This window comes from Drosophila erecta, unplaced genomic scaffold, assembly GCF_003286155.1.
Source record: "Drosophila erecta strain 14021-0224.00,06,07 unplaced genomic scaffold, DereRS2 tig00000092-arrow-pilon, whole genome shotgun sequence".
NCBI classification, from domain to species: domain Eukaryota; kingdom Metazoa; phylum Arthropoda; class Insecta; order Diptera; family Drosophilidae; genus Drosophila; species Drosophila erecta.
In genome coordinates this window covers 6721514-6740388 of record NW_020825207.1, presented here as the reverse complement: position 1 = coordinate 6740388, position 18875 = coordinate 6721514, and the positions used below count along the sequence as shown (strand labels likewise).

The following is an 18875-nucleotide window of genomic DNA, read 5'->3' as shown; positions in this document are numbered from 1 at the left end:
TTGATGGAGGCTAATTGAATTTAATGCTTGTGTGTTTTCACTGAGGCAAGTGGCAAGCAGGAAGCCAGAAAGCGACTTAGTCTTGTCAAGCCTAGTCAACCATGAAGAAGCTGTTCGCAAGTGTCAAAACAAGGGGTAATCTTGCGCTCTTCTGGGATATCTAATCTAAACGATCTCATAATCTTTTTTTTACAATACTAATCGTTCTTTATCCTTTGCAGAGGAGAGCAAGCAGGCCAGTCGCATCTTCACCGAGGAATGCATTGCCATCAAGAGCAAACTGGAAGACATGGCCCGTGAGCTGGATCAGATTATACTGGCTCCGTTGCCACGTGATTTGGACTCTCTGGAGCATGTGCTCGAAATTCATTCGGACTATGAGCGCAGATTGCACCTTTTGGAGCCAGAGTTGAAGCATCTGCAGGAGACTTTCCGCACGATTGCTTTGAAGACGCCAGTGCTGAAAAAGAGCCTTGACAACCTCATGGAGCTGTGGAAGGAGCTGAACACTCAGAGTGGCCTTCACAAGGACCGCTTGAAGCTGCTTGAGGCCTCGCTGGCTGGTCTGGAGGACAATGAGCATGTGATTTCCGAGCTGGAGAACGAGCTGGCCAGACACCAGGATCTGCCATCGACAGCTGAGGGCCTGCAGCAGGTGTTTAAGCAACTGAACCACATGCAGGACATCATTACACAACAGCAGCCGCAAATGGATAAGATGAACGATGCGGCCGACCAGCTGGGACGCATGGGAGTGCCCACCAAGGTGCTTGGCGACCTGAAGCGACTGCACTCGAACGTGGAGCGCCTGAACACGCGCTGGAGTGCGGTGTGCAATCAATTGGGCGAAAGGTAGGTCCACTGGCGCCACCTGCTCTCTTTCTGTGCGGGTGTCGCCTCATTGGCGACCACAGATGGAGATGAACCTGCCTCTCTAACAACGTGTTACTTTGCTTTTTCAGAATGCGCTCATGCGAGACGGCTATCGGGCTGATGAAGAATCTCCAGTCGAGCGTGCAAGTGGAGGAATCATGGGTGGATGGCACCACAGAGGGACTGTCCGCCATGCCCACCGCCACTTCGGCGTACGAACTAGACGTGAGTACAAAGACGTTGCCCCTGTAAAAACGAGATTAGCATTTCGATAAGCGATAGTCTTTAGCTCTAGATCTACATAGATCCTTGTACAGTTCTTCCGAGTTATAGCTGCCCCATAGGGTCTCATCCAGAGATCTCCCTTTGCAGGCCAAACACAAAGTATATATACATAGCCTATACATGGAAACCTTAGTAGCCATTGACCCGCGTCCAAAGTAGTTTGCTCCCACTGTTGTTGCTCCAATTTTTTGTTGGGATAAAACCCGCCGGTGTTGGACACGTCTTCGTACTCCTATATATACTCGTATATTTTATATGTGTTTATCAACTTTGTATTTTGTTTTTGTACTACATTTCCATCTGTTAACTGTCCCCAAAAACAGAGAGGAAACCTCCAGTCCCTCGTCCGTATTCTAGCAGTAGTTCTTGTCTAATCAAACAGCAGTCTTTGACATGTAGTGCTGGTCACCACCCACATAAGCATACCATATGTACATATATATACACAGCAGACGGACCTCCAAATGTGGCCAAATCCACCACCTACACAACAATACCCATATAAGTAATCTGTAGCGATATTACCCCGTCCCACAACACTGTAAATTGATACCAAATTTGTGTAGTAGTTTTGAAACTTACCTACTTTTATGTTTGTAGTCTTGTCCCCTTAGAATTTTGAGCTGCACCTATACATAGACCGATATCAAATGATATGGGCTCCTACATTATATATTTATTCACCCAGTATTATCGTATTTGTAGTTGAAAACTAATTGTATATGTATTTTTGTCTAATTTTTGTATTTTCACCAAACCAAAAAAAAATTGTAAACTTTTTCACACAACAATCAAATATTACACACCCTATAAATCAACACAAAATGATCAAATTATAACAAAAAAAAAAAACAATTCGATTTAAAAATCCTGCAAATATCGAACACCAAAAATACCCCTCGAAACCTATAGAAACTGCTCGGAGCTGCAATCGAACGAAAACCAAAAATCGAAAATGTCAACGTGGCTGGAGGACGACTTATACGCGAAGCCAAGGTAAAAATTTGAATGCCTGAGATGTGGTATGATTGATCTGATGACGGCTGACCCATCGTAACCCGGCATTCGCGGGTTCCAGACAAGTGCATTTCGATCCCATGTCATACGATTCGATGGACTAGGCCTAGCCAAAGTTGGGTTGCGATAGGTCAGTTGGTGGCCCAGTGCCAGCACTTTACTTATGACTGTGTCGAGTGATTGTGGATATTTCGAACGAACACCGAAATCCCTCCTTTCTTCGTAAAGAAAACACTTTGTAGCCCTATACACCTCTTAGCTGTTTCTCTACCGAATCTCCAATATATTTAATGCTTTTTAAACTATTTACCGGACTGTAAGCTCCAAATCCTAGTTATCTTGCGGGTAAAAGGTGCGTCAATAACACTTGGGTGGAACAGAAACAACCTGACAAACAAACTTAAACACACAAACAACCAAACAACAAACCAACAAAACTTACAAAACAAACTAATTAAAAAGCAATTTTAGCAAAAAGTAATTTCGTATTGATTAATCAATAAAATAAAAAGCACTAAATATATCAATAATCCCCCTTTCCTTGCCTCCTGAAAAATAAAACCGAATTTGTTTAACACACAAAATTACTAACATTTAACCGAAATTAACCAACGAAAACCAACCCAACCAACCAATCAAACAACAATGTCAACGTGGGACCCTGAACTTCGGGAGTAGATCTACGATAGCAAATGCCTACGCTTCGTGGACTGGCTGGTCGAGGCCCGTCCATCGTTCTCGCCGCCTCGCCGGGATCTCCGGCCGGCGGATAGCGATCCGGGAGCCACACAGTATTACAGCCAACGACTGGACAACCTGAATACGAAGTACGACAGATTGCTGGAACAACTGTCGCAGAGGCTAAAAACTGCAATCGAAGTCAATGGCAGCGATGGTCTGGTGAGTAATCCAGGTGACCCATTCCCTTTGAAAGGATCTTTGCGAGGTGATGACGTCAGGGTATATTTTTGTTTTGTTTGTTTACCTCGTTGGCTGAGGGTTAGGCTCAAAGTATTCAATTGTTTCGTAATCGCGTCGTTGAGCGGGGTTCAAGTTCAGCAAACGAGTTTTTATGCTTTCGTTTTCTACAAGTCGAGTCGAGTTTTCAAATGCAAATACGTACGTCTCTGTGGTATCATTGTAACTCCTCCTCCTCCTCCTCCTCATCCATCTGTGCATGTGTCTATCTGTATCTGTATTTGTATCTGTTACCGCTCCGAATGCCCGGCGGTTGGTATTATTGAATTAACCTTCAGAATCGGTGCACACTGTCGGCAGAAGCAGCCTCATAATGACATCACATCAAATGGCGAATTGACCAAACATACCGTCAATGGCTTGAAGTGTTGCCGCCATAAATCACAACTTGATTAATTTATAAAAATTTAAACTATTTTTTTTTTGTGTGCCATCGTGACCGTTGTTGATCTGCGCTGTCGACTGATGCAGTAATTTGTTTAATGTATCAAATTTATTTATAGCTATTGCATTATGTCAGGAGTTTCAATTCAAAGAGGAACAAAAACGATAGACAATGTCATGTGCCTGACCAATTAGGCAAATTGGTGACAGATTCGAAATTAATAATGACGACGACGAAGTCTATAAATATTAATGAGGCCCCAGCATTCATATGGATTCCTATATACTCGAATTTCAATGCCAGGGAACGTCATCAACGTCTTTGTCGCCATCTGTCAACTTCTCTTTCATTTTTGTTGGATTCCAGTTCCCTCTTATTTTGGCTATTTTTGCTCAACTGGTTCTTAATTTGCTTATTTCCTAGCCGCTCCATCTCAGAAATTCAATTAGGAATATTATTAACCAACCAGATTGTGCCTGCTTCGAAAATATTTGTTTGCAAATATTTAGGAGGCAATTACCATATTATTCATGTGGAGTTCAGATCGCCTGACATGGTGTAAACATAAGTTCAATCAACTTCTGCTATTTTGCTATATCTCTATTGGGACTTTATGATGTAACAAGCAGCATCATTAATACTACAGTGAGAAAAGCCAAAGATACTAAGACAATTTAAGGATGTATGCAGTAAATTATAAAGATACGTTGGTTAAAGGACGAAGTATAAAAAGGTTTACAAAGGTTTAAGCCTCCATGATATCATTGTAAAATCGAATATCTTTAGCTTTCATTTCTTTCTATGTAGTTGATCCATTTCAAAGTAATCCGAATTTGTTGTTTTGGGATCTGTTGGGGCTTTTCGAAGGTGTTGCCTTCGCCTCGAGCGTTGGAGTGACATCATAACTGCTCCATTACCACTTCGCCTTCAAGCCAACTTGATATGCATAGCAGGGGCGGCGCAGAAGCTTCGCTGGCTTAACTAGACTGAAAAGCGAAATAAGTTATTTAGAAGGTTAGATGGCGGCACAAACTGGTTTCATCTATGCTTCTGATACTTTGTTCTCGACTTCCGTGTATTGTTTTCGACTTTAATTTGGAGCCAACTCCAGTCGCGAACTCCCTTCCCTTTCCATGCCCAATCTCTCCCATTTCAGGCCATTGTAAATGGATTGTTTATAATGTTTTGGCGCAACAGCTGGCGAATGCTCATTGAAAACTAGCCGGCATTTGTAAGCTCTCTCATTCTCTCTCTCTCTTTCTCTGTGGCAATTGTGTCTCTGAGTCTCAAAAAGCTCACTCGCTCTCCACTTGGCCAATTGATTCTCGGAGTGGCGCTGCTCCATTCAGTACCGAAAGCGACGTGGTTGTATAACGTCGCGTATCCGCTGTGTGTGCCGACTTGCTGCCGGTGAACGAAATTTAACAAAGGCCAAAACCTTTAAAACCTCCGGTTTCGTTGGCAAGCAAAGTCTATGGAATTTGAATTCGAATCGAGCGTGTAATTATGAGTGAATAGTTGTGATAACTAAATGGGCAAATAACTTGCCAAAACTCAAGTAGAGAACATTGCTCATCCGCCGCATGGGCAGACATGATGTCACATATACGGCCGGATAGAAAGTGTGTCCGTGTCATTGTCTTGGTGCCTTCAATTTCAATTAAATGCGAACCGTGTCGCATTGGTCCGCTTTTATTTTGTTAATAGAAATTTAAATTCGCTACCGCCGTCGACCCACGTTTAAATTTGTGCCGCAAAGAGTTCTATAATAGCCGGAAATGAAGTCACTCGAGTGCTTTGCAACAACTCGAATATAACCGAAACGCAAACAGAAGAGTGTGAAAACGAAAATAAAAGAAATACATTATTAATATAGCCTTGAACATGTCGCAAGAATCGGAATGTTGATATTTTCGGCCGTCTGTTTTGGTGTTAATGAAAGCGTACACACAGAAAAGCGAGAAAATGAAAATCTATGACTGAAATTCCGTAGTGAGTCAGCGAGTTAAGGGTCATTATAGGTTGCAAACAACCATCAAATGCTGCACTTAAAACGAAAAGCCAAAAAATTTTGGCCGCTCTCCCGCTCGATTACTAGCTGACTAGCGTGAATTATGACTTCCTATCAACAAGAGGATCGCGGGAGTGTCAGGGCTGGCGCTTATCTAATCTATGAGGTGCAATCCATCAGTAATGATGTGATGCTTTGAAATGAGTGAAATGAGCGATCGGTTTACCAGGAAACACCGGAATGCCGCTGGAAGAGTGTTTGTTTGTGCGCCTATCATGCACTTTCCCTTTGATTTTATCGATTAAACTAGATGCCTCCGTGCGCCTTCTATGTATACTTCATTGCATATATACATATATATTTAGCGGCATTCTAACGATAAATCAGAAATGAAAGCGAGCGTTTTGGGGTCTTTGCCTCCACTGAAGCAAAAAAGCAAAAGGGAGGCGCCTATTTTCGTAGTGCCACAAAGGCGAGGTCCCATTGCAGGCTGCATGCTGCGTGCTGCATGCTGCACGCTGAACGCTCTCGTTGGAGCTTTTCCTCTCTCGGTTGTGCGCTCTTACCCCCATTCAAAGCCGGCACAACGTGGCGTATTAGTCATGTTATCAGTGTCAAGCGCATCGTAGCCGATTAGGGCCAAGAATCTGTTTAATCTGCTTGCTTATGAAACCCCGCTTCATAGGGAATTATTTTGTGCTTTAGTTGTTCGTTGTGCGGGCGCTCGACAAACTTGTTTCATTTATAATCAAATATTCGCCACTCTGATGACATCATTGTTTTCGTACTCGTATTAACTGTCTAAATGTGTGTCGGTGTGTGTTTGGTTAATTATAATTTATTTGTTGCTTTTTCCAACTCTAGGGCAACCTTGAAAATCAGCAACAGCACTTTAGTTGTTTATTTTGAAAGCGCAAATGAAAAACATTGATCACTTTGTAGATTCGCCATTCAATGACTTCATCTGCAGCCCTCCTGCAAAGTTATAAGTATGACGTCAATGCAATTGCAAGTGGGGCTACGACCTGCGGCCATATGTCAGTCATTTGCCATTGAATCACTGTCTCTGCCAAATGGTGAATAAAGATAAAAATTAAATTACCAGATCCCTTCGATAAGACGCACTCCGGATCCCCAACTCTGTCCAGCTGATATTATGGTTCGGGCCCCTTGAGAGAGTTTGCACTACATATTTGCAGAGCGATTGAGGCCTTCCTCGTATATAGCGTCATTTCTATTTTCATAAAGGCTTTAGGTTTGCTTTTTGTGTGCGTTTCATCGTTTTTTTTTTTTTTTTGTTTTTACTTAACTATATATGTGTGCTTCGTGTGATTTGTGTGCGTCGATGCGGGGCTGATTAAAAATGTATCCTTGTGTGTGACTCAAAGAACTGAATAGGACTGTTTTAAGGGCCGATTAATACTGAACGTCCAGTGACGACTAGCGTAAAGTTGTTGTGTCTATGTGTTTCGACAATCTTGGAAGTACTTTGAGTCGCTTTATCGCCGGTGACTTTATCTCGCGGCCATATCAAATCACGCTCACGCATGCCATAAACATTTAACGAAATAGTTTGAGACTCCACGGGCAACATCAAAGTGACGCGTCTGTCTAAAAATCTTGACTCGTAAATTTCTAATTGCTTTTGTCACAATTAAATCTCGCGCAGTGCATTCAAGAAGCCCCTAAGCCAACGAAACAAATACCAATTGCTGACTATGACTTTGTCGAACTGAACCAAACGAAAGCCTTAGACATGCCTCAGCATAGATCGGGTCGCAAGGCGACTAAAACCAAATCCAAAACCCAAACCACGACTGTCCAAGTGGCAGAGGAAAGTGACTACGACTTTGCGTTCGAGTTTCAGGTAATACTTCACCTATCCTCTCCTTACCCTGCTGTCCCGCTGTCTCCTCGCAAAGATTTCAACGAACCGAGTTTAATTTGCCTGTCCAGTTGTTAACTTTTACTAACCGAAATCGCTTTCATTTGGCATTTAGCAATACGCTGAGAGTCTTCAGAAACCGCTCAAGACCTTTAGGGTTGACTTCAGTGCGGGCAGCGTGCCAACTGGCGATGGCTACGCTGCGCGCCCGGAGGATCTCTACACCACTACCTACAGCACCACACAGTGAGTACATGTATCCAAATATATAATCTATATCAAAAATATCTCGAGCGAAAAATAATCTCCGGAAAGAAAGAATCTTACTGCATTCTAGAATCCAAAATCCAAATGTTTATTTTAATCAATTGTTTCATGTTATCCAAAAGAAACGATAGCAAAGTTTTCAGTATAATTTTGTATGTAGATTTCGAGTCATACATTCCTTTATTGTGTTAAAACTAAAAGCCACCATGCACTAATGAAGTTCTAATCTAATCCTTTCAGAATCAGCTCAACGAAGACAACGAAAAGCTCTACGAAGAGCGTCTACAGTAGCGATGGCTTGGACGCCGCTAGTCAGGAGGTTAGCACTGCTAGCCTGCCTCAATCGCAGATCCAATTCAATGAGATCCGAACGCTCAAGCGCGCGCAACAGCTGGGTGGCCATTCCGTGCTGGATATAGCCGGAATACGCGATCCAAGTACGGGTCGCGTTCTGACCATCGGGGAAGCCATCCAGCTTCGCATTCTGGACGTGCGCACTGGCGAGATGCTGGTGGGTGATCGCCGCATCACGCTGGAACAAGCTTCCGACCAAGGACTGATCGACTTGCAGCTGGCAAAGCAATTGCTTGAGCCCGGTGCCGGCCGAGATGCCAACGGACGGGAGCTTTCGCTCCTGGAGGTTATTCAGCGCGAGATAAGCGAAGCGGAATCCGGTTACGAGACGGCCGAGAAGCGGATCAAGGTAAACAACACGGTCACCGTAGAGCAAACGTCCGGGGAGCTGGGCTCTCCCGAGAATCCACGCAACATTGCCGACGCCATTACCGCGGGGAGTGTGGACACCAAGACCGGCCTGTATCGCGTGAAATCCGGACAGACTATCAGCCTGGCGGAGGCCTACGAGCGCGGCTACCTCATCCGGCACGAGTCGGTGACAATCAAGTCGAATGCGCTGTGCCTGAGCGATGCTATTGCGCATGGCCTGGTCGATGGCGCCGGCTGGATAGCGGATCGCAACTCCGGCGACAAGTTCCGGCTGGACTCGGCCATTGCCAATCAACTAATAGACGCGAGTGTGCGCGAAGTGGTGGACGCGAAACGCGATGCGAAGATCACACTGCAGGAGGCACTGCAGTCGGGCGTGCTGAATGCCAAAACGGGTCGGTACGTGAACGAGGTGACCAAGGAGAAGTTAACCTTCGCAGAGGCGCGCAACCGTCAGTTGATCGTAAAACCGTACACGCTGAAGGACATCTGCGATCTGAACCTGCTCGATAAACAGGCCCAGATCACGAGTCCCATGCGCCGCGAAAAGTTGAGCATTATGCAGGCCATCGAGGCCGGTGTACTGGACGGTAATTTGCTCAAGTGCATCACCAAACGTAAGGGCGAATTGGTCACCCTTCAGGAGGCCATTGCCGACGGCATCGTGTTGCCGGCAGAGTGCAAGTACCGCGACTTTATGACCGGTGAGCTGATCAGCATTCCGGAGGCGGTGGAACGCGGTCTGATTAGCTCGGTGGCGCAGCGTTCGATCTTCGATATTGACGGGTTCAAGGACCTGAGGAGCAATGACTATGTAAGCTTTAATGTGGCCCTTTCGCGCGACCTTTTGCGTCGCAAGAGCACGGGCTTTGCCTTAGAGACGGGTAGGGATAGTCTGGTGCCACTAGAGGTGGCCGTTAGCGAGGGACTGGTGCGCCAGGAGGTGTACGAGATGTTTAGCCGCGGCATTGGTGTTCAGAATGCCAGTGGTAAGGAGCTTAGTGTCTTTGATTTGGTCTATCACAATCTGATTGACCCGAAGACTGGTTATCTTTTGGATCCCAAGACCGGGGAGACGGTGCCCCTGGACACCGCCATCGAGCGGAAATTTATAACTCCCGAGGGTGCTCTTCTATTAAGTAGTTTGCTCAACATCACTTTGACCACGGAAACAGTGACGCGGACGATCAATCGTTATGTGACAATCAGGGCTGGTTCCCAGGAGCCAGTCGACAATGTGCTGCTCACCTTCACGGAGGCAGTACGACAAGGTTTCATTGACGAGGAGAGACAACTCTTCAAAGATCCCAAAACGGGCAATATTTACTCGGTCCAGCAGGCCCTAAACTATGGCTTGTTAGTTCCCGATAGTAATCAAACAGTTCCGGAGCCAACAAATAGGAAAAAAACAAAATCTACTATTACCATTGTGACCAAGCAGATCATACCGGAAGCAGAGCCCATTAAGCTAAATACACAGCACACCAAGTACGTCGAGAAGTCGGTGGAGATTCCGATTTCCCAGGAACTAGTAAAGCCACATCGTGTGGTCTCCGAATTTATTAACTTGGAAAAGTCCAGCTATATCGAACAAAACGTAACGGAGCGTCAGATCATGGAGCTGCCTCCAGGAGGATGGCGACTAAAGGACGCCATTGAGCAGCGCCTGTTCAATCCAGATACGGGAGTATTCCATGTGCAAGGCACAGATCGATTGGTTAACTTTGAGGAGTGCATCAACAAGCAGATCATTAACAATCTATCGCTTTCAGTAATTGATCCTAGCACGGGCGACAAGATCTCCGTGCAGTCGGCCTTCGAACGTGATATTTTGGACAGTTATGGCAACTATACGAATAGCAGGAAACAGGTGCAGGGCATGCGCAGTGCCATTGACGAGAGCAAGATCATTCTGGAAACTGTACCGGCTACGAGAGGTGCCAACCAAAAGACCATTCTTCGCATCACTAAAGTAAACAACATTCCGGATGTGTTGGAGGTCTCCACACCTCTGAAGGATGCCCCGCCCAAGTTTGTAGAGGTGCTCACCTGCCAACGAGAGCTCGCCTCTCCAGAGCCCCTACAAATTGCGCCGGGCGCCATCTATGATCCGTCCACTGCTCTAGTAATCTTCACGCAAACCGGAGAGACTGAAAATATCTTCGATGCCGCCCGTCAGGGTCTGGTAGACGAGCAGCTAATTAAAATTGTGGATCCGACAACCAAGCAACCCATTTCCGTCACCGAGGCGATAGCGCGTTCCATTTACGATCCCAAGACAGCCACTATTCTTGATTCTGAGGGACAACCTGTGGACTTGATCACAGCAACTAAATTGGGACTACTGAGTGTCGTAGGTGCTCCATTGGTGGCCGCCGAAGGAGCCCTAAGAACCGTGCGTTTCGTCACAGATCCACGAACTGGTGAGCAAATTCCAGTGGAGGTGGCCTACGAGCGAGGCATTGTCTCTCGGGATCAGTTGCATCGCGGAAGGTCCTTTGACAGTGAACCGACAACGGTCGAGGACAAGGTTGTAGTCCTCCAGAGAATGCGCAAGGTCATTCTCAAGCCGAAGGATGCTTTACGCAAGGGAATCATTGACGAGGAGACCTGCGAAATACTTGAAAACACAAGTAACTTCACTAATCCCAAAGGAGAGGTGGTTAACATAACTGAGGCGCTAAACACAGGTCTAATTGATGGACGTCGTGGTCAGGTCATCGATCCTCAAAACAATAGAGTCTTAAATTTGAGGCAAGCCGTGGAGCAGAAGATTATTGATGCCGAGCAAACTAACCATATTCTCATGCCGTTGGCCAAGAGCTTATCTGTGCCGCGTCTGGCAGGTCAGGGATTAATTGACCCACAAACGCAGACTATTGTCCATCCAGAGAGTGGTTATCCTCTAAGCATCCATGAGGCCATAGTATGTGAGGTCTTGGATCCGCATTCAAAACTGCATAAGCCCGAAAAATGCACACTGGAGGAGGCTATCACGAAGGGCATTATCAATGCAGATGATTCCACATTCAGCTATAAGAACAAGACTCTTAACATAACTGAAGCCATTGAAGCGAAGCTCTTCGATCCCAGTTACGATCAGCAAAAATCCAAGGTGGAAATTCCGCCGGTGGGCATGATATTCCCAGTTGCTGTGGAAAAGAGCCTTGTGGAGCCGTCAAAGCGTGTTGTTTTGCACCCAAGTACCAAGAAAGCACTTCCAATCAAGCAAGCCATCGAGGAAAACTTTATCATGTCCATTCCATACTCACCCAAGCCCGATGCTATCGAGGTGGTGACTGCCATGGAGAGAGACCTCATCGATGTGGCTTCCCACACCCTGACTGTTCCGTCCACTGGTGAACGTATGCCTCTTCGACAAGCTATGGAAAACGGTGTTCTGGTGGTAAAGAATCTCTCAGATTTTGTGATTACCCAGAAACCCATTCCCAAAACGGAGATCATGGAGACGGTGCGTGCTGTGCACACGGTGACTACTAAAACCATTGAGCTTATGCAGGGCTACGTTCTCATTTCTAACAATGAAGTTCAGAACGTTAACACCGGCGAGGTGTGCAGCTTGGAGGAAGCCAAGGAGCTAGGTATCCTGCGCGAAGAATCCACAACTCGGGAGACAAAAGCAGCGGCCGGCGAAAGTCCGGAATCGATTGGCGCCGTTGTTACCAGCGGCGATCAAACTGTGATCGTGGAAGAGCGCACCCAGACAGTGGTGGTCAGTTCGGATACCCGCAAGCAAGAGATGCAAGTAGTCAGCACTACACAATCCACCAAGGACACATCCGTTCCAAGTGTAAGTGAAATCGAGACAAAGGGCAGCAAGGAGTCATCGAAGACGTTGCAAAATGTGAAAGACGCCGCCAAATTGGGCGCACTGGGCGTAATCGCAGCTCCTGTACTGGCCGGAGGCGCCATCGTAAGTGGCGTTAAAAGTCTTATCAAATCTGTGAAATCTCCCACGGAAGATGCCAAGACCACTGCAAAACCTAAGGAACCTCAAACCAGCTTCATTGAACAGGAGAGCCGCAAAGAGCTACAGCCGCAACAAGTGCCAAGTGAGGTGGATAATCTCCTCAGTGAAACGGAGAACTTTATCAGCTCCACGACTGCCAACTTTATAGCCAACGAAAAACAGCAGGATAAGCCAGATAAGCTGCCACAGCAAAAAGATCTGCCCTTGGAAGTTGAATCAACAAGCACTTTGACCACCACAACAGTAACAACAATTACTACATCAACTACCACTACGGAAACCGGAAATCAGGAGCCGGTAGTGGTGGAGGATGCCTCGACCACGGTCAAGGAGAATTCGGTGGTAGTCAAGCCCAGTAAAGTGCCAGAAGATAACACAGAAACAAAAGTAACTGAAACCATAACCACAGTGACTTCTAATACAACAGATTCCGTGCCAGAAAAGATATTACAGGAATCAACTTCCGAGGAGTCAGCTAAGAATGAACCGAAGCTTACAAAAGACACAAGTTCCAAGCCAGCTGAAACGGAGACAACTCCCAAGCCCGTTCAAGAGCAACTAACTCCCGAGCCAGCCCAAAATGCAGAATCCACCGCATCAGTTAAAAAAGATCTAACTCCCGAGCCGGATTCCAAGAAGAGCACTAGAGAGCCAGCGCAGATCACACCGAAAGAACCTTCTCCTGCACCAGCCAGCGAAAAGGAACACTCAGCTGAACCTACTTCAAAGCCAGAGCCAATGCCGAGAGCCGCTAAGAAGGAAGAGGTATTTGGAATTGAGCCCCCCTTCACAGCCCCACTGGCTCCATTCGTTGATCAAGTTGCAGAGACCAAGATCACAGAAATTAAAACAGAAATTGAAGAACCCGTTACAACTTCACAAACTATCACAACCATTACCACAACCGTAAAAACAATCGATGAACAGCCGACAGTCGAGAAAGTAACTGGGACTGGCAAATCTGAGAACATTGTGGATGTGCAGGCTAAGGAAGCAACCGACCAAGAACCGATTAAGGTGAATGAGACGAGCGATGACACCAGTAAGACTGAACCTGCCAGTGGTATAGTGCTTGAAGAAAGAGTTGTCACTGTCGAAGAGCCAACGATCACAGAAACCACTGTAACAACCACAACTATCACTACAACCACATCTTTAACTAGTGAGGAAACCCTGCCCCAGGAAAATACAGAAACGCCTTTGAATGAGCCGGTGCCTTCATCTCCAGTTCAACCTACCGAGATTGAGCAGAAAACTAAAGGTGATGATAGGAAGCCAGTAGAGACTGTAGATACCGCAAGGAAAACACCTGAGCAGGAGCCGGTGGAAACTATCCCAGCCGAACCAATTAGCACAACTGAAACAACAGAGACCATTACCACCAAGACAACAATTGTTGATGAAGGAAAACCACATCAACCGAGTGATCTGGAGCAAATTGTTCAATCGCAGTCTACTCCGGCCAAACATCAATCAATTGTTGATTTCATTGAGCAGGAGAAGGGCACACAGCCAGCGGAAAGTGGCAGCAAAATTTTGCAGAATGTCAAGGATGCAGCCAAGCTCGGCGCTCTAGCCATTGTAGGAGCACCAGTTCTTGCGGGCAAGGCATTGGTAGATGCCCTAACCACAGAAAAGACAGTTAAGCCAGTACCCTCCACAACTCAAGTTGTGACCGAGATAGTGGAGGAATTACCAACAGAGATCACGTCCACCAGCACCGCTACACTAGTTACCAAAGTCACCACTACAACTACCACCACGACGACATCCACCAGTGAGGGCACTCCCGACGATGAGGCTCGGGACGTAGTTGCACTGCCTGCTGAGTTGGTGGAAAGCTCTGTGAAGCGAGAAGTGCCCAGGACACTGGCCATTGGCGATGCCATCTCCCAAAAACTGATTAGCCCCGATGAGTGCCAGGTGATAGTAGATGGAGAACAGCAATCGCAGACCGTTGCCACGCTACTCAAGGAGGAGCAGCTGAGCCCATTAGACGAAGTACAGATCATTGACGACAAACTAATTGTTCTGCAACAGGTGTCTTACCTGGTAGACGCGGACACGGAATTGACACCCCAGAATCTGTATGAATTGAACATCTACGATCCCGAGAATCAATACTTCATTGATCCTAGTACTGGCCAGAAGATTTCATTCCATACACTGGTATTTGACATGAATGTTTTTAACCCAGAAACTATTTTGGTGAAAAACTTTAGTACCGGCAAATACGAGACTCTTACAGCTGCCTTGGAGCGGCCACTTCTGGACAGGCACACAGGTCACATGGTCGATCCCAAGACAGGCAAGAAAATTCCATTCTTTGAGTGCATTGACCGCCAGTGGATTATCCGAGCCAATCCCGAGGAGCAAAAGCCATCGGGCATCGAGAACGTGACAATAGACACACAGACAGGACAGGTGGTTCTTGACGATGGTCGGGTTTGCTCCATTGTTGAGGCCATCAACAGTGGCAAACTGGACATTCAGTCGATATCGGTGCGCGACCCAGTCAGCGGTGAGGTGATTCCACTGCGTATGGCAATTGAGTTGGGGGTGGTGGACATGCAGGCGGGCACAGTGATAGACATTCAGACGCTCAAAGAGATTCCCATGGAGCTGGCCTTCCAGCTGGGCTTCCTAGTGCCCGGTGCACGCAAACCCATTTCCTTGGAGGCCGCCGTTCGCAAAGGTCTCTACGACCCCGAGACGGGAAAACTCTTCGACTCTGAGAGTCAAAATCAAGTTGATGTTCAGAAGTCAATTGAAATTGGTTTAGTTGACCCCAAGATATCGCTGATTGTGGATACTGTTACAAAGAAGGAAGTCAAGCTGGATTGCGCCATCGAAGACGATTTGGTGCTGCCCGCCACGGGCCAAATCAAGGACAACAAGAACAACACTCTGGTGCCCTTCGATGTAGGTGTACAACAGCGTTTGCTGAAAACCGACAACGTCACCTGGAGCCTGCCAGAGTTACTTCAGCGGGAATACTACACGCCCAGCACTGGCAAGGTTCTTAATCCCGTCACCGGCGAGGAGATTCTTCTTCAGCAGGCCATTGAAATGGGCTTTGTGGAGCTAGAAACGACGTTAGTCAAGGATGTCGATCACGATAAGATTTTGCCGGGCAAGGAGGCGGCCAAGGTGGGTCTTCTGGACACTGTTCGAGGAACACTAAGTTCGCCCAACATTAGTCTCGACGAGGCCTTCGTAAAGGGCTATCTCATAAGCACCAAAAAGCCGCTGTCCTTGGTCGATTGTCTGCTGCGTGGTCTTTACGATCCTTCGACAGCAAAGTTCACCATCGATGACAAGCAGTTGGACCTGAAGACCGCCATTGCCCAAAAGCTCATTAACCCCGAGGAGCTGGTGTTGCTTGACCCCAAGACAGAGTCTATAATTTCCATTACAGAAGCGATAGCGAAGGGTTATCTGGATCCGATTGAGGGATATGTGATTAACCCATATGCCTCCACAAAACTGTCCCTCCACGAAGCCTTGGAGAATCGCATTCTCATCCCGCCCAAGCGAAAACGCAGCTTGCCCGATGCTGTCTACCGCGGTCTTTACGACCCCAAGACTGGTCAATTTAGCAACACGGTGACCCGCGAGAAGCTCACAACTGAACGTGCCATTCGTAGGGGCATCCTCGATCCCGATTCGACGGTCGTCAATGTGGGTTCGGGACAGATCGTTCCATTTGGGGTGGCCACCGAGACAGGAATCGTGGACAGTAAACATGGTACGGTGAGGGATGCCGATGATCAGTCGATTGACTTTAAGGAGGCATTCGATCGTGGTATTTTGGTTGAAGCCAAGAAGCCTCTACGTCTTATTGAGGCTGTGGTGAAGAATGTCTACGACGAGGTGGATGGACACTTTGTCGATCCGAAGTCGGGCGAGAAGCTTAACTTTGCCGAGGCCCTAAACACAAATTTACTGGACGAGCACAGTGTGCAGATTAGAGACTTCAAGACTGGTCTGTACAAGCAGCTGAACCTAACGCACGCCAAGGACACCGGCATTATCGATGCCCAAAATTCCAAGCTACTGTATAACAACCAGACAATGACCCTTAAGCACGCCTTTGATATTGGAATCCTCATGGATGTCAATGCGCCTATCAGTATTCAGAGAGCAATTCATCAGGGACTATTCGACGACAAGACCGGAAAGCTAAGCGATCCCAGAACTGGTCGCCAGATTACATTACTCGAGAGCATGCGCAGTTTCGTGGTCAATCCTCACCTGCCCTGCTACTTCGACGAGCAGACAGAGCAGATGTACTCGCTGAGCGAGACCTGTAGGAATGGCATCATCAACAGAAGGGAAGGTGTCTTCCGGGAGCCGGGAAGCAATTCGTTTGTTCCTCTGGGCGAGGCCTTAAGCCTGGGTCTAATTGTGGACATTGAGAACGCAGGCTTTGGTCTGTACGAACTGCTGTCGATGGGCTTCTATGAAACATCCACACGTAAGGTTCTGCATCCAGTCACAAATCGCAAGCTTAATCTCAACGAAGCTTGCGTGGAGGATGTAGTCAGCCTGTCATCCAGCTTAGTCAAACACTACGAGACCGGCAAGTACCTACGGTTAGCCAATGCAATCAAGGAACAGTTAATTGATGACTCTAGGGGTTGTTACAATCTGGGCAAGGAACAGTTGGATCTCCAGGCCGCTAGGGCCAAGGGTTTAATTGTTTCCAATCGTCGCCTCCTCAGCCTTGAACTCGTTTTGCGCCAGCAACTTTATCGCCCCGAAACAGGCAAATTCTGCGATCCAACAACCGGGGAATATCTCGACCTAATCGAAGCCATACATTCGGGTTTCATAGACCCCGCGACTACCGTATTTAAAAACCAACTTACCGGTAAGGAGTTGCCGCTAACGGAAGCTATTGAGAACGGGGATATTGATGTGTCCAAGGGCAGAGTATTTGATCCCAAGTCTAAGTCAGCTTATAACTATGATGTGGCACTCTCGCGCGGAATTCTGGTTACCATTAGCCGGCCACTAACCGATCGCAATGATGTGGTGCGTCGCCAGGATAGCGTTGAATTATTAAGTCAAACACCCGTGAGCGTTGTGATTAGCAAACCGCGTGAAATGTCTCTCGAGGAGGCCATTCGTTACAACATAATCGATCCCAAGACCGCGCTAGTTCGCAATTTCGATAGCTTTAAGTTCCTGCCTTACACGGTAGCCGTGGAACGCGGTCTCGTGGACACCACCAAGCGTACACTCGTAGATCCAAAGGCCCTGTACTTTGCCTTCGATCCCACGTTAATAGTTTACGTACGCGAACCGGTTACCTTTGACCAGGCGGCCGAGTCCAAGTGTCTGGACTTGCAAACCGGAATGCTGACCTATGTGCCAGCGAGTGGACCTGGATCCGCACCAGCGGCATCAGCCAGCGACGATAGCGCAAACGATTCGCTGACTGTCATCGAGACGCCCAAGGTATACACGCTCAAGGAGGCCGCCAGTGCGGGTGTGGTGGATCCCGACTCCGCTCTAGTCAAGGACTTGGCCAAGGCCAAGCTGGTCCGTTTGCCAGAGGCCTTCCGAAAGGGCTTAATGGATGCCAACAAGGCGAACGTGCTCAACACCCAGACCTCGAAGCTCTGCACCCTGCAAGAGGCCTACGAAAGTGGCCTGATCTGCACGCCTAAGCGCTCATTCGGTTTGCTAGAAGCCATCACCTTTAACTTGTACAACCCAACCAATGGCTGCCTAGTTGATCCCTTCCAAATGCATCCAGACATCATCCGGCGCCGCAAGTTCACACTGGCCGAGGCCATTGGCTCAGGTCTGGTGGATCCTTCGTCGACAGTGGTGCGTGACCCCAGCACTGGGGTCATTGTCCCACTGACGGCTGCCATTGGCAGTGGGCTCATCGATGCCACCGCGGGACGCCTGACCGACGCCAATGAGCCAAAGAACAACATCGACCTAGTGAAGGCCGCCGAGAAGGGTCTGCTCCTGCCGGCAGAACAGAGGGTAAGTCTCAGATCACTTGAGGTGTACCCTTTCAATTTCTATCAACACCGATATCGAATCCGGAATTGCAAATGCAAGAAAATTCTGAATTACTGCAAGAAATTACAGCAAAATTATTCTAATTCTAAATTAAAAGCTTTGTTCGTGGCATGTTTGGTATTGTACTATTGATATTGATTTCGATTTTTTTAAGACATTTTGATCAGCGCGCTGTCTTTCTATTTCTTTCTGTCTATCTCAATCTCTGTCTCTACCTAAATCTCAAATTCTATATCATCAGACTAACCAAGATGTGAGCTTTCCACAATGAAAAAAAGAAGCATTCTGCAAATTTACTTTGCAAATCATATTTATTATTATTTTGCAAATCTCTTATATTGCAGCGCATGGCATTCAGTTTTATGTTCTATATAACGTTTTTTCGCTGAGATCGCTTTAAGTTCTCAAGCGACAG

General features: G+C 47.0%; 1 protein-coding gene across 23 annotated transcripts in view; it reads left to right on the top strand.

Annotated features, from left to right (window-relative positions):
- LOC6549268 (dystonin) overlaps window positions 1-18875 on the top strand; it is a 75653-nt gene that overhangs the window by 37438 nt on the left and 19340 nt on the right. For 13 of the 23 annotated variants that reach the window (XM_015156947.2, XM_015156933.2, XM_015156934.2 and 10 more), the window contains 6 exons: window positions 222-852; window positions 963-1098; window positions 2071-2154; window positions 2854-3075; window positions 7550-7680; window positions 7942-8404. In XM_015156947.2, the coding sequence (XP_015012433.1) occupies window positions 222-852; window positions 963-1098; window positions 2071-2154; window positions 2854-3075; window positions 7550-7680; window positions 7942-8404 (1667 nt within the window). Of the gene's footprint in view, window positions 1-221; window positions 853-962; window positions 1099-2070; window positions 2155-2853; window positions 3076-4864; window positions 5039-7218; window positions 7417-7549; window positions 7681-7941; window positions 18422-18875 lie in introns of those variants that run through there. The other 10 variants (XM_015156921.2, XM_026980938.1, XM_026980937.1 and 7 more) reach the window with 3 other exon arrangements.